Consider the following 16,613-nt stretch of genomic DNA (forward strand, 5'->3'; position numbering starts at 1 on the left):
GATACTCAAAAAACGCAGGGAGAAAAGCCGTGACTACTGATATCCTATGCACTAGCTGAATTACAATCTGTTCTTATAACCTGGTGTTGTCTTGTGATCTTCCTGGAAGGAGCCAAAGATCATTATTTCAAGGGGACCTCACAGCTAATGCATATTAATTTTTGGGAGGTAGCAACTTGACGTGTTTGTTTATTGCAAGAGATCTCCTGTAGCCATTTTACAGGGGCAGTGGGATCCCTCAGGGCCCTGAGGATACTGATAGGCCTTAGTGGCTCTGACCAGCCTCAGGTGGGGCTTCCACCCACATTCTCAGCCCAGAGGCCTGGGCTCTGGGCCCTCAGTTGTGTGGCTGGCCATGAACCCAGCTGATCCAGACCCTGACCTACAGACTGCCTTCCTGGCCTGACCTCATGCCTGCCTTGTCACTGTGGACCTGCCTGGTTATCACTGGACCTAATCCTAACCCCGTCCTGCAGATTTACTTCCCAGCTAGGCTTCAAGCCTCCACCGTCACTTATGATACTACCTCTTGGCCAGGCCTGGCTGCCATCTCCAGGTCTGTCTTGCTCACCTCACTTGGGTGCTGTGTCTGGGCACCAGCTGGCAAGGCCCCTGCCCTGTCATCCATGGGGTCCCACCTCAGCTCCCATGTCCCTCAGGGAGCTGCTGGCCCTTACTGTTCCATAATCTCTGTCATTCTGCTTTTCTGCTTAACTGTTTCAAAGGGAGCCTCCCCAGAGGAGGAGGGAGCCAATGTGCAGCATCTATCAAGATTCCTGACAGTCCCCCCGTTGAAGAGTACTGGAAAGAAGTTCCCTTCAGATTTAGTTTTCCCAGATGCTCAGCTGGGAGTATAGTTGTTGCTGTGGCATGGCAGATCCTTCTTGTGCTGGGGAACTCCATTTTGTTTGATGGGGGGGATAGATCAGAGGGACTTGGCCACTGTGGTAGGAAAAGAGGAGTTGCCATCTTGCTTTTTGCTTGGAAAGCTGTTCCAAACTGGAATTACCTACCTTTAGCAGGCAGGGAATTACCAATAGGATTATTCATTAGGAGTCTCATATTCCAGCTCTATCTGGTAACGTGTGTTTAACTTTGAATAATTAGACTCAACTGCCAAATGTTTGGAATCTGAGATGCTGAGATGTATTTAGCAAATGCGTCCTAGATACTGCCTTAGAAGCTGAGCACAGAGGAAGGTGGTTGAAAGGGGTGATGTGTCCCAGTTTCTGCAATTTGCAATGACCTAAAATCCATAATGATGGAAACTAAAAACAGATAACAAAATCTTTGCATCTTTTCTCTGTTAATGCTAGCTTGTGACAACTACAAGTCAGCAATGTGGAGAAAATACTGGTTTGGGAGATGAAAGAACCACTTCCTTAAACTGATTCAGGAAAGAGTAAACTGGATGATATTCTGTCCTCTTCGTTCACTGCATTCCTCAGTAGCTCATGTAGTAAGAAGGAAAATAGAAGAAAATGCGGTCTGGTTAGTTGTTTGTGTTGGGATATTCAACTTGAACTTTGTAAGCTTTTATTCTGTCTGATGCTCAGGACAGTCTCTTGCTAAGAAATCTTTCTCCTGCAGATCTGTACCGTATCTGTACCTGAATCTTCATTTTAGGAGCAGCCACAGGATAAAACCTGGCTTGGTGTTTATTTGAAGTCAATATGCTCTAGTATGCAATTTGCTCATGTTTAAGTGCCCAGCTTTAAAGGTTTGCTTTGCCTACAGGCAGTCTGAATACAAAGGGATGCTATTTTTTTCATAAAGTAAAAGTTTTACAAAAACACAAAGAGCAAAATACTTTTTTCCACCTTCCATCTCCTCAGATTTATTATTGCAGAGCAGAGTTTGCTTCTGAAGAATCCAGAGAAGGAAGAAATGTGAATTCATGCAGTTATCTCGAGGTGCAGGTAGAAATGAGCAAGGTGGATGAGATGCGTCTATGCATGTCCACGTGTGAGAGGAGTGAGCAAGTTGCACCCTGAATCAGTTTTGGCATTTGATGCCACAGAGATGACAAGGAGGTTTACAGGGACGAGATGTAATGGAATAAATATTTTTGTGTAACTAGTGTCTTTGATGTTGGCCAGACTGCTTGTGTGAAGATGCATGGAAGTTCTGAGCCTTCACTGTGTTGCAATATTGTGTAAATCCTTCTGTTTAAAGGGAAGCTCTGCTGTGGAGTGGGGAAAACTGAATTGCAGTTGGAATTTATTATCTTTGAGGAAAAATATGAAGGGATTCAGGTATGTATCTCAGGAGCTAGTTCCCTTCCTGAAGTTTTAGGCAAAAGACACCATCTGACATCTGAACTGTACCATAAAAGATTCAGTGCATCTTGAGTTATCGGCTGTAACAATGAAGTACTGTAGACTGAAAGGGGTGATTTTCATTAGGATCTCAAAAGCCTTATTCTGTTGATAAATTCTGTAGCCTGTGTTACTTTCTGATTTCAATAAAAATGAGAGCAGTGCCTGCTTATATCACCTCTGGTGGTCTAGCACGTGCTACCTTTGAAGGCTGTCCTTGTTGCATTTTGGCTGAGATGATTGCTGAAGGCTTATTGTCATGGTCTTGGTTAATATTAGTACTTACCTGAAAATGAAAGCAGCTGCCTTACTAGAGCCCACATTCCAGAATGTCAGAATACAGCTGTAAATAAAGGAAACTGAACAAGGGCATCTTGGCTTGTTTCAAAGGAAATTATAGATCACACAGGAATTAAATGACATGTTTTCCGTGTGGAGTTTAATGAGACCTCAGTCCCCTGTTCCTGCTCACTGGTAAAAAGTCACTTGGAACGATAATGTCCTTCAGAGCTTACACTAAACCGTGGCACAGCAAAGAGGGCAATCTAAAGTTTATCAGAATGAAATGCACTTTTTCTAAATAAAATTTTACAAAATAAAATTTTGTAGTTCCATGGTGATGAGGCTTCTCACAAGTACAGAGTATTTAAACCTTGAGGTGATTAGATTTGATTCCCACATGGCAACAGTTTCATCCCAATCATTTTGTTTTCCTGTGATGTGAAAACATATACTGAATTTGCCCATGGTGTTTTCTTTAGAAAAAGTGTATTAACTTTGCAAATTAAGGCCCTGTGTCATTCTTCTCCATTAAAAAAAAAAAGTGTGTGTGTGTGCATATATATGTTCTTTAATAAAGGCTCCTCTTTGTATGCCTGTTAGACAAGATGAGCAAAGCTTTCTTTGGCTTTGAGGCTTGTGTAGCCTGATAGCTTCAGGAATTATAATGAAACGAATAGTCTGCCATTTCATTTCACATAGTTGAGGATTCATAATGCCGGAGAAAAGTCTTATTTCTCAGTATGTAAGCCAGGTCTTTATTGGCCACTTGCTGTGAAACTTCTAAAATACGTTCATATACCAAAGGGGAGCTTCTCTGATTTCTGTGCTGAGACACACAATTGCATAAGAAAAAGGAAAGTTCAGACGTTTGTGCTGGCGAGAAGCAGAAACATTCTCTTTGGGCAGTATTCCTGCAAGAACTGGCCTTTGATCTAGTTTCTTTCTGTTTAGTGTTTCTGTTTGTTGTCTATCTGTTACAAGTTTTAAACGAGCTTACAGCTGGTTAGATCTTAACCCCTTGGCAAAGGGAAGATGTCAGAAGGGTGGCGTTGCACGTAATGCAGCTGTTAATCTGTAGCTGTCCTTTTTAGATTATCATTGCTTTGGACAGTTTGAGACAGGTGTCAGTTTAATGGTAGGTATTGATGCTTTATAGCCTTCTGTAGTCTGCAACTGAGTGGATTTTATTAAATGGAAATTATCTTGCACATTATTAAAAGTTTAACTGCTTTGAAACCCCGTGGTTCCATTCGCTACAGAACAGAATAAATGTTTTTCTGGACAGAAATTCCACTCCTCCTAGACCGGGCATCGAAGAGGAAGCTTAAGGCAGGCTTAAATATAAGGCAGTAGTCTGGTAGTCTGTAATAGGTTGCCTATAAATATGAAGTTCATTATAGCTGCTTCACATGATTTCCATTTACTGAGCTGAGCCCAGTCATACCGGCATAGTTACAGCATGCTTTTATGAGGCAGTAAATTATTCTTTCTTTGAATCTCTATTTGCAAGTTGTTGGGTAGAATGTGTTACTCAGTTGAAAAAGCTGAAATCAATAAAATATTTATACCATGATGGTAGAAGTGAAAAATTCTTTTTTTTTTTTTTTTTTTTTGCCTGCTTCTTTAGGAACAAAGCCCCAGTAACCAGACATCAATTGCAATGATGCAAGAGCCTCAGGAGATGGTGGAAGAAACAGTTACTGTGGAGGAAGACCCAGGCACTCCGACTTCCCATGTGTCAATTGTCACTTCTGAAGATGGAACCACAAGGAGAACTGAAACCAAGGTGAGAGGTTAATAACCGACAAAGAAAATGGGAAACCACCAGCTAATCACAAAATAAAAATAGCAGGGATTAGCACAAGCGATGAGAATCATCCTATTTTGATTCTCAGTGATTTTTGAGTATGTTGCGTTTACTAGCAAAGCTGAGTTAAAGTTGTTTTTCAGTTTTGTCTCTATGTCCAGATTGCTCCCAATCGGTTGTGCTGACATAGATGTTCATGGAGCTGCAAACTGAGCAGCAAAAATTATCCGGGTTAACCAAACAGAAATACTAGCACCCACTCCCAGACTGCTCTTTTAAGGTTCGCTTTGTTTTATTGACACGATTCACAGAATTGCCCTGTAAACATGTACAGTGATGTGAGAATTAGATGAGATAGAAGGGCTTGGAATAAAAGACTTTTGCAGCCAAGGAGAATGTGCTTGGAAGCATGTCTTCAAATTAGTTATAATCTGTAATAACAATATGCAGTTATGCTTTTGTCCTTTAGAACAAGAAGCATCCCATTTAAATGAAACCACAACATCTACATTCTGCACCAATACAGTGAATGGGATTTTACTCGTGATGAGTAGGGTATGTTCTCAAGCGACCTGTACCGCAGGTTCTGCTGGATTAGACGCTGCATGTTGTCTTTTCCTGATGTCTTTTTGCTCCCTTTTCTAGGCTTCATGTAAGATAATTTTGCAATCTCTGATGAGCAGGTGCTGCATGTTCATGGTTGCCTTGCATGCTGTTGGGTTCGGTTTTTGGAACAGTAATACGACTTGGCGTTTGGGTCTTGAGTTGAGCTGACATCTTCGTTAGGTTTTGGTCTTGTGGAAGATCAAGGGTGATTCCTTTTTTAAAAACTTGTAAACAGCACTGATTTAAATAAAGGCTGTCCAGCTGCTTTCCGTGTCAGGAGGAGTTTAATGGAGGTTGTTGCATATATCAGTGTTTATTTTTACTGACATTCCAGAATTGCAGTCCTCTAAGGTTTGCAGAGGACACTGGAGTTGCAGGTTAGAGTGAAGGAACGTCTGTTTCCTGAGATCAGAGGGCCTGCACGCATTCATATAAACTGAGTATCTGCTTTAAAATGTTAGTTAAAAGATAGATTGAACTGGCCTATTTTCTCCTTCTTAGAAGGAAATGAAGGTCTTAAAAAATAAAACCTAAAAAAAAGACAACAAAACCCGTGTTGATTACTTCTTCAAATAATCTACTGTATTTCATTTGTGACTTATTTGAAATAAATCCTTTTTTTTTCTAGTGGCAGCAACAACTGTTTACAGGAAGGAAGCGATAAACTTACAGTGGTGATGGACACCTTTTTATATGGACTAATAGTAGTGCATATTTTTAGGACAAAGCGCAGCTATGCAAAGGAATAAAATGATAGCTATGACTATAAAAATAGAATAGAGGCCATGTAGTAGTCCCTAGATAACGGAACCGCATGGAATGAAATAGTTTGTCTGAAATAGTCACACCACTGATAAATCTGCATGTTTGTCATAACAGACAAGGTGTGTTATTCTCCTTTGTGACATAGCTGTTGTTTTACCATCTTCCCACAGAAAAGGGAAGTGGTAGCTCCAAAAAAGGAATTATGTCTGCATATGGGGAAAAATTGTAAAAAGAACATCTCTACAACTGCTGTTCCGTTTCAAAGAGCAATGTTTTTCTCTGTTACTCTAGTTCATTCCAGGCACTGAAACGCATTAAGAACAGGAGGAGAGTGCATGGTTGTCAGACTGTGGTTTTATGTAGTTTCAAATAATTCCACTGATTCCTACTTATGTACTATCTGGAGATGTTTCCTAGTATTTCATTGGTCTATTTAGCAACTCTATAATAAATAAATAAAGAAAAATCCAGCTGTTGAGAAAGTGGCTCTGAAACGTCTAAACACAGACAGGGCTGGCTTAGCCCTAACTGTTGAAAGAAACACTGGGTCTTTGCTGAGGTTGTTGCTGTCTGAGTGGTTTTGTTTTGACTTTTCCTTATTGTGATAATGTAGTGTAAATTTAAGAGCACTTAGAGATGAATCCGAGGTCAGATTTTTTGTGTTGTTTTTAATCACTTTGGTTTCAACTTGTGTTTTGTTTTTGGTAGTGAATGTGAAAATGAAAACTGTTATCGTTGGAATTCCATAGCATTGGTTAAGTGTCCTGCAGTTAATTGGCATTGACTTCCTATCACTTCTAATAGGTATCATCACGGTGCTTTTATAGGTCACACTATTACATGTGAGTGCCTTACGGAGAAAATGAAGTTTGCTCGTACATCATGTGTGGTGGCAAAATTCTGACCTTGCTGCTCAGGTGAGGACAGTGAAGGAGAGTTGCTGTGGGTTGTGAGATGCAGACGTGTCCCCTGGGCATGCAGCGTGCTGCAGGAGCAATGGTTCTCCTCTTGACTAATGGCTACAGATGGGGCTATAGTTGAAGTGTATGACTTGATCAGCACCGTCCTGGTGCTCTGCTGCAAGCGCATGAGTACTTGAGCAATTTTAATTGCCCTGGGCCAGTGCTGCTTCTCTGTAAACAAGCACACTAATCAGTACGTACCCTATTAACTGCTGGTTGGGACCTACAGAATTTGACTACCTAGAAATTGGCTATCTCAGATAAATTGCCACTCTATTGCAACAATAAAATACTACTTCAAGGCAAAAATGTCATCTCTCCTAGTTTAGAATCTGCCTGGTAGAAGAATCCAATGCTGTTACAATTTTGCCTTTTAAGATTTATTTAATGATTGTTCATTTGTATGGCTGTATACACAATGGCTTTCAGAAACCAGTGGCGCAAGTTGCAGCATGTGCCTACTGGCAGGAGTAGGGCTGGAAGTTGTGGTGCTGATGCCAGGGGTCTGTCCCCATGCCCTGGGTGCAGTGGGTTTGCTGGCTGACCAAAGCACGTCTGAAAGGGAGGATGCTGCTGCCTGGAGAGAGTGGGAATTGTATTGTCAGTGGACTCATTTTAATGAGTTCTTTGGTGACGCTCTCGGTAGTAAGTTCTTTTAAAACTGCTGTTTGGTGTCTCTCTGCCTGTTCCCTCCCAGATTTAAAAAAAAAAAAAAAAAAAGAGAGAAGAAAAAAACCACCATAAATCTGGCCTTGCTTTTGTTGTCTTTGCTTTTTACCTTTGTAAAGGAACAGCATTTTCTGTGGAATCCTAACATCTATTTACAGTAACAATGTAATCTGTTACTTACTAAGGGTAATAGTTAAATTTGGGATAGTCACACTGCGTTTGTTCAATGTTGGGAGTTTAGTTTTATGTTAAGCTTTTTTTTTTTTTGAGCAATCAGTTAAAGCAAGTTAGCACAACATACAAATAAAGGTTTTTATGCTCTACACTGTTGCATTTGCTCTGGGCTTCCTTGGAGAAGGCCTTAGAACCTCTCTCTGTTAGGTCTGTAACCAGATGGTTCTTCTGGACAGTGCCAGTCACGTTTTCCAACCCTACTTGTCTTAAAAAGCAAGACAAGTTGCTTCCTCAGTCAAAGTAACACAGGTCATATTTTTAAGAGATCAAGAGACCAGAGGAGTTTTCCAAAGGTATACTTTCTTGTTACATAGCTTATGTGGGGATTAGTCAACCCTCTGTGTATTTTTGGACGCATCGAAAGAAAACTGTTGTTTGTTTTTGCTGTGTTGTACAACTCGCTAGCTTGCTGGAGTGATGTCTACGAAATTATTGCACTGGAACTAGAGCATAGCAAAAGCTATAAATGCGGATGCTCCTGTATGCTGCTGTTCCTTGTTTTCTGTTATAAATCTCTCCCTCTCCCCCTTTCCTTTCCCTTCCTCCCTCCCCCTCCCCTCCAAACCCTTATGTATAGAGGTTATTCTCTCCAATAATACATTAAGTAAACAACTTTAACGCAGAAGCATTGACAGTTTGGTGTGCTTTTCCCCCCACATCTCTGATGATGCCTGTAGCAGTGAAGCAGGAAGAAGGCATAATAGAATTTAATATTTGACATATTTTAAATAGAGAACATCTGCCTTCTCAAAAATGAGATATCTGAGTAATTTTCCCCAAACTGTTATTATCTTAGTACTGTGCTGGCTAAGTCCCTATATAACATTCCCTGCACAAAAAACATATCAGATAATGCTTCATTTCAGCTTTATAATCTCTCTGGAAGCCGAATACCTATCGTGCTAAACCAGTGAAAGTCACCTTGGGGACAGGACTACCACTTTTCGACTGAAGGCTGGAATGCTGCCATGTGTCAAAGGGAACATGTTTGTAAATGAAGAGAATGGAGTAAAACAGACGAGATTTCTGCATGTTTATATTAATGCTTGCTTTTATCTTTCTTTAGGCACCTTTTATTTTTGTCTTTGTTGAAATGCTGAAAGATTTGAGAGATCTAGGTCACTTTTCTTCATTGAAAGTGATATTTTATGATGACAAACTGTGAAATCAATCTGTATACAAAGCTCTTTTATTTCCAGTCCATCCATTTGCTTTGCGCTCTCAAATACTCACAAAGTCCAGGTCTTTCCCTACAGTGATTCCTGCTGCTCTCCCTTCTTAGCACCAGTGACTGGAAAGTGCTTGTGGCTTCAACTCCTCAGTTGTGTTGGTGCCAGTTAACCCGGGATGCAGTTCTTTGAAACTTTGCAGAAAATTCAGAGGGAATTAGATAATGGAGCAGGAATGGATTTCAGCTGAAGTCAAGGGCCCTTTGAAAATGTGAAACATTAAGCTTAAAATTGAAGGGGGGAAATTTGAGCTGTTGTTTTGAAAACCTATGGGGTGAGTTCTTACATAACATTTAATAGAAAGAAAATAGCTTCAGCCTGCTTGAGCTGATTAATTTTTACAGTCCATAGTTCAAAAATAAGCTCTCAGAAATGTCAGAATGCTTTTATCCTTGCACATTCTTTCTCATCTGTTTTTGCTTTATGACATAGTCTCAACAAAATTTTTAGCCCTGTCAACTTTTATAAAGTACTTAGTTCATCAAAAAAAAAATAAAATAAAAAGGAAAGGAAAAAAATGTGGGGGACAAAACATAACTGAAAAACAAAAGCTCTCAGTAATGAAACGGAAGGCAGGAATTAGGAGTCATTGTTAAGTTGACAGCATCTGCCCATGACAGCACACTTCCATTGAAATCTCAGTACTGTCTTTCTCCTCTGTCTGAGCACTGTGCACTTTGATGAACCTACTTGTACCAGCTGGACGTGCATCCAGTAAGTCAAGTCACTATTTTCCCATCACTTGAAGAAAAATATAAGGATAAAGGACAAAAAAATATGAAAGCTGCTTCAAATGTGTGAATATTTCCTTTGTGTTTTGTTGGCAAATGGCTTTCCAGAGATGGAACTAATGACTAATGTTATCACGGAACTTGTAGGGTAATTACCTAACAGAATAATTGCAGCATGGGGTTGGAGGGGAACAGTGATGAGGTCAGTAAAACTGCATTGTGGTTATATTTCTGTCCGGGGGGCAGGTGAGTGTGTTGAAAGTACCCACATGCTGTTCCTTTAGAAGACTGATTGCTTTAGGATTTTGGCTCCAGAGGGCCTGAATAAATTGGTACTTTGGAACTTTTTTTTTTCTGTGGCCGAAACCTTAATATAATTTACAGGAAATACACAACTACAAATATTTTTCAAGCATATTCAAATAATCTCTTCCTAGAGAAGCAGTCTGTAGCTCTTGTCTGGTAATCTGTGGGATTATGGCAGTGAAACAATTGAGCACCCTTTGATTTGTAATCAGGCTAAAAACCTCTTTAAATGGATTTTCTTTAGATAAACAGAGCAAGTCAAATTGCAATATCTCCAAGTAACTTGTATGTCTAAATTGTTCATTAGAACATATCTGCGGTGCAGAGTTCATGCTAATAAATCTTTCTGGAGATTGGGCGCATCTGCGGGATCAGGTGTCTCTCAGATAAGACACTGCTGGGACTCCCGTTTGGAACAGCTTCGTTTTCTCTGGCTAATGCATCAGTATTAGGAAACCACAAAAATCTTGGGAGAGATGATTACTGTGCTGTCAGCTATTCAAGAGTGCCTCTGTCCTTTTAAGAAATATAAATGAAACATTCCCTTGAGCCGAGTTTACTGAAATAAAGGTTTATTGTTTTTTTTGCTTGGAAGCCTAATAAATGGACCTTCCTCTGTGTGCTGGCTAATTGCTTCCAAAAGCTTCCCTCTATTGTCCTGTAGGCAACGATGTCTGTTTATCAGATGATAAATCTTCTGTTTTGATGCCTGCCCCTGACAAATGAGGCGTAGTGCAAACACTCCCTCTCTCAAAGTAGGAAGACTCGGTTTGATTCCCCCACTGTAACACCTGTAGCATTATTGAATGCTTTGATGCTAGGAGAAACGTGTACTTTAATGCTTGAGTGAAATGTTCCTTTTTATGTGTCTGAGAAGGGGTTTTTGGTTTTGCTGATTCTTTCTGCTTAGGGGCAGCATTCAGCAAGTGGCAGAAGTGAAGCTGTGCTAATGGTGTAAGCATGTTCTCCTGGGTGTTGGCTGATGCTATGTCTCTGACTAGCACAGACATGGAAAACTAGTCTATGCTCAAAGAGAGGAAAATGAAGCAAATTGGGAAGAAATTGCAACTGAATCTCCTGTATTCTGTATTGATGATAGAAATCTCTGTACTCTGTAGAGCACCAGAGCATGGTGAAGAACTCTCAAGTGCTATTAAATGTAACAGTTAAGTCACAAATTGAAGTCACAAATTGCGTAGGAACTGTTTTTCAGAAAGTTCTGATTTTGTACTTTGTCGTCTTTTGTGTAAGTGTACTGAATTCCTGTACTCAATTGTCCTCCCTATGGCGTTTCTGTGTTGTTTTACCCCCATCCTGTTTGACAGCAACAATGATTGTCCAAAAAATGAAACAGGTAGAAATTACCAAGCGTCCACGCTGGCAGGAGAAATGGTGGCTGAAGACATGCAGCAGTGGTAGCTCCTCTGCAAAGCCTGTGTCCGAGGATCTTGCAGGTCAAAGCTTGTTCCTTCTTTTGTGCAGTTGCTGCAACCATACACAGTAAATTAGGTATCTTGTGTTGTCTGATCTAGAAAATTTTGTGAAAAGTTGCCTGACAAACTATACATGCACTACACCACGTGTCTTGAAAATAGGAACTCGGAATTAGATTTAGGATATCTGGCTTCTGCTGAATAGCGCTGAAAGAAAGAGCTTTGTGAGGATACGCGAGCCCTCTTCTTGGCATCGGGAGAGCTGCTTTTTTGTTCTTTACTGTGCAGAAGTATCAATTTCTGATTCATCAAACTGTAGCAATGCTACCTGACTTCCTGTTATTCAGGTTACTGGTTCCCCAATTCAAGAATGCAAAGTCCCAGCACTTTGTGTCCAGTCTTGTCAGGGCTTTGCAAAACTCGCGTATGTCAGGCCTGAGAAATGTTGCTTTTTCGACTGTTAGAAGATCACTTTTGAGCACACTACTTTGAATGAAACTTTTGTTTCAAACTCAGTAGGAGAACACTGAGCTGTATTCCACTTGTTTATGTCCACATTACAAAGAGCCACTGTAAGCTGCCCCAAATCTTTTTCATCCCTAAATGCTGTCTAGTTTTATAAATGCCATGACAGTCGTCATGCTCATGCTGAATGGAAAGTTGGAGTATTGTGCACAGGTAATAAGCAAATAATACTGTTGGATTCTGTCACAAAACAATTTTTTTGTTTCTAGCTTTCAGTTCCTTTATTTTAGTTATTATAATGTGTGCCTTCAATTCAAAAGGAATATTTGGAGGGATGGGAACTAGCATCTTTCCTGAAGTTTACTTGGTAAGGAAATCCCTTTGGGATTAAGAGGAAAACTTTCAGCTGTGGCCCAAATTAGGCAATAAGGTTACATTGGTACCTGGCTATGCTTTATTCGACATCATGATGCTGCTTAATTATGCTGCTGGTGGAGAGCCATTGTGCTGCTTGCACTCTTGCAGGATTTCATTGATTCATTAGGCTAAAGTATCATTTACTCACAGATGCCTCGAAGAAAAGAAATACTGTTTGGGTGAAATTGTTTGGGGTTTCTGTGTGAAAACATCTGGCTAGAGGACATGTCTGGAGCTGCTTCAAGAGATGTACCCTGATTATTTTGTTTAGCGGCAGTTTGGCTAATCCGGTGCCAGTCTGTATGCTTAAATCAGAGGCTACAGGTCCAGGTATCTACATGGGCTTCAGGCCCAGGGAGCAATCAGGAATACCTGCAGTAGTCCTTGTTTCTCCTGATGTACGCATTTCACTCTGCAGCTTCTGTGAAGAAAAGTGTCATTTATGTATGCCTATTTCTCTGTATACTTGCTTTAGAAACCCAAAATAACTGTCAGTAATTGTGTTGTGTGTTCCCTTCCTGTGCATAATCCACTCTTGTGTGTTCACTCTCCCTCTCATCTTTGTGGATGTGCTTTACATAAGACAGAAAGTCAGCATTTTCTTGGGGTAACCTTTCTTATACATAAAGGTAACTTTGTAAGGGGGTAACCAAGGGTAGCTTGGCTCCTGATGGATTTCTTGTTCTCCCCAAAGCAGCTTTTGCTGGTCATTGTGGAAGACAGTACAGAAGTTGGTGGACTCCACGTATCTAACAAAACAGAAATTTCGTTGGTAGCTTGTAAATAGCAGTGGCTTTTGTCCAGAGCCGTCTTACGCAGATTACCAGACTTTTCCCATGAAGGCAGAATGCTCTTGGAAGCTCTTGAGGAATCTTTGTTTCTTACCCTTTAGCAAGAAATCCTGAACACAGTGCCCTCTGGACACTTCATTTGCAGCTTTTGTCAGTTATGTGAACTAGTCTGATTCTGTCTGTTGAAACATGCTTTACAAGAAAAAGAGATAAAGATGTATTTGTGATCAGGTTTTTCGTTAATACTTTAAACAAGCTTGTCTAGGCCAGTATGGTTAGGGTAACTGCAGTTGCAAGAGCTGTGTGAAGTTCGTGTTCGTTGTTCAGATTTGTTAGTTTCAAGACTAACAGCACCAAATGGAGTGAAACCAACTACTTTGTGGGTTTGTATGATAATGGTTGGATGTGAGCAGATCTTCAGAGGGAATGTGGTTGTGTTGTCTAAAAGCTAGTAGCCTGTTCTAGGTCATGGTTTCCTAAATATTATTGCCAAGTTTGAGCTTCAACCGCTACCCCATGGGACAAACTTCTGGATCAGGCAGGAGCACATAACTCTTTGTTTCAGAGTAGAGAATGTGATATAGTATTTATGCCAATAGGGGGAATGGGCTGTGGCTCTTCCACATCATAAAGTCTTTTGTAGGAAAGATATCTCTTGAAAATATTTTGGGCAAATTTAATCTGGTCTGATGCATTTGTACTGCTTCTTCGTGCTGTCAGCTGGCTGCAGAGTTTTTGATTTGGTATTAAGAGTCCCAGAATGCACTCAACTCTGGATCTATGACCCGTCTTTTCAGCTCTATATAGAGATACTTCCACACTATTAATACAGCATACTAAATGTAATATGTGAATTTGTAATAGGAGTACACCAGCACTTCTATTCAACAGGTTTGTCATTGTAGTATGTTTTGTGGTGCTTTCTCCCAGTTTTACTGATCTGGCTCTCCTTATGTCTCATCACATTGTGCAGCAAGGAGAAAATTAACGTATTTATTCACTACTTTTTCACAGGTTACCAAAATGGTCAAAACAGTCACCACCAGAACAGTACGTCAGGTCCCGCTTGGACCCGATGGCCTGCCGTCAATGGATGGCTCGTCTCCCATGGGCAGCTACACAGATTCAATCGACAGAAGGTACATGAAGAACGGGGAGAGGTACATCACGCCACAAGCATCGTCCACGTTAACCAGATCTTACAACAGCTACAATGATTCTTACCCTGACAGCCACGAAGGCCAGTATCGCCCTTATATCAGTCACGATGGCTATGGAGATCTATCAGACAACTATGGCAGCTTGTCCCGTGGTGTCAACTACCGTCCTCGTTACGCCTACGTGCCAGGAAACAGTTACCGGCCAGACGATGGTAGCTTCACTTTGCCAAGCAGAAGGGATAACTACGGTCCAGTTGCCCAGCCTCAGGTGCCAGTGGGCAGCAACGTTGACTTGAACCGCTCTCAGCCAGAACGCTTCCAGCCAGAGCCCTACGGACTGGAGGATGATAACCGCAGCCTTGGAGTAGATGATGAAGGATATGAACTGGATCCTGATTATTCTACTGTGAACCGAAGGACATCTGCAGGAGTGTCAGAGAGAGGAAGACCTCATAAAGGAAGGTAAAATTCATGTTTCTTGCAAAGCTGTCTGTGGTTGTTTTGCTTAGTTGAACATGTACATCTGAACTCTTAATGGCCTGGTAAGTTCAGGAATTAATTGTCAGGAAAAAAATGCAGTGGCTGTGGTCAACATAAGCACTGTAGTGAAATAAAGATCTTAAAATCTTAAGAATGGGAAAATTGAAGGATGAAGTGGGAAGGGCATTACACGAGACACAAAAAATAAACTGGTTTGGAATTGCAATGCACTTGTGATCTTGGCTAGGGAAATGATCATCATGTCTCAAAAGCAAGTGTAGGAAAAAAATATGTCCTAAACATAAGAGTGGGAAGTACAGATTGGCCTTCTTGAGGAAGAATTTTCTTCTAGGGAAGGGGAGAGCTCCCTAGCCTACTATGAACAATGTAGAATACGTCATTCCGTTAGCCAATAAATAACTGCAAAATGCACATGAAGTACAGAAGGGAGTGAGTGTAGTGCTCAGAATCCCTTTCACTATGTTTCTGGACCATTCTAGTGTACGTTTAATTCAGCAAGAAAGAAACAATCTGGAAGAGTGCTCGGTGATTTTTTCTTCCTAAGGAAGTGTGACTGCCCTGAGTTGTCCCACTGCTGTCCCACACTAGCAAGGTAAAAAAAAGGGAATTGTAACCTGTGAGACTTCTGACAGGTCTGGTTATGCACGCATCTGCCAAACAAAAAATTAGAACAGCTGTTTGGTTGCAGATGAGCTGATACCTGGTGATGAGGGGATGCCTCATTATATAAAAGCTCTCTTGTGAGGTGTTGGACAGCCTCCGCTCCTCGGCCTGTGTTTATCATACACCCTCAGCTGTGTGACAAGGCTGTGCAGAACCTCACTGAAGTACTTCAACCATTTTGTAAGATGGGATTGTTATTTTATCCTGTCAGTCTAAATAAAGGGGAGATGAGAACATCTGTGTTGCCCTAAATGTAACTGAAGAGACCAGTCACAAATTCTGGTTCAGTCCCTTTCCAAGGGTCATTTCTATTTTGTGTCATATTTTCTGGTGTTAGTTGTTTATGCTGTGCTTGCAGCTATCACCTCTTGCATTGGAGGAAAAAAAAAAAGCTTTGGAGTAGTCTTATTACTTGGCTGAAAATCATCTTCTCTGTATGAACCTGAAAAAATTCTATTCTTCTTCAAGCAGTGTTCAAATTTTGCATATGTCTGCACGAAGTCATAGCCTCGTGATTTGTGCTTTGATATGGATTTAGTTCAAATGATTTTCCTGTAGTTTAGGGTAGTTTCCAGAGCTGTGAAGAGTGGCTGGAACCCACCAGCCTCTGTGTCTGTAGGTCATCCTTAGACATGACACCTCTGGCCAGAGGCTTCTCTTCAGCAGCAGCAGTAGTCCATGGTGGGATTTGTGTGGGCCTTTTCCTTGTTGTTTTTCTTGCAGCTCTCCTGCTTGGAGAAGTTACAATGCTGATGGCTTCTTTCACCCTTTCATAGCTCTGTCTTCCTTCACACTTCTAGAAGTTCATTCTCAAGTTAAATGGAATCACCAAGCACCTGCAAATTGCCATCTGTATAAAAAAGAAAAAACCACAAGGCGGCAAGGCGTATCTGCCAAAACCTCCTGGAAGTCCCTTCTGTCATCTTTGCTCTTGCCAGCTTGCTAACAACTGGGACCATGTTGAGGTTTTGCAGGGCTACAGTGGGTGCCAAAACACTAATCAATTTATCAAACTTTAGGTTCTACTTTCCTGCATCTGAGCAAAGTTTACAGTGCTAGTTAAAGACAGTCAGGCAACAGGACTTCTAAAGTTTTTATTAACATTTTTCTGACACTATGCATGATGAATAATTGAATGCATTCTTAGAACCTGCCTATTTGCATTTTTAAAATATATTTTTAAGCATCCTTTTGATTTATTGTTCCTTGCAGTTTGGATAGGACCAATTCACAATTTTTGTTTTACATTCCTTTTGTTGTGAGTTTTTCCATGT

General features: G+C 40.8%; 1 protein-coding gene across 14 annotated transcripts in view; it reads left to right on the forward strand.

The window, feature by feature from the left end:
- Positions 1-16,613, forward strand: part of ARVCF (ARVCF delta catenin family member) — a 276,400-nt gene that overhangs the window by 175,222 nt on the left and 84,565 nt on the right. For all 14 annotated transcript variants that reach the window (XR_014573475.1, XR_014573476.1, XR_014573477.1 and 11 more), the window contains 2 exons: positions 4,228-4,386; positions 14,030-14,637. Coding sequence is in view for 10 of the 14 variants with exons in the window: in XM_083803464.1 (XP_083659590.1) it covers positions 4,228-4,386; positions 14,030-14,637 (767 nt within the window). In the remaining 4 variants the exon portion in view is untranslated. The remainder of the gene's footprint in view (positions 1-4,227; positions 4,387-14,029; positions 14,638-16,613) is intronic.

The sequence above is a fragment of the Anser anser genome (assembly GCF_964211835.1).
Source record: "Anser anser genome assembly, chromosome: 18".
NCBI classification, from domain to species: Eukaryota; Metazoa; Chordata; class Aves; order Anseriformes; family Anatidae; genus Anser; species Anser anser.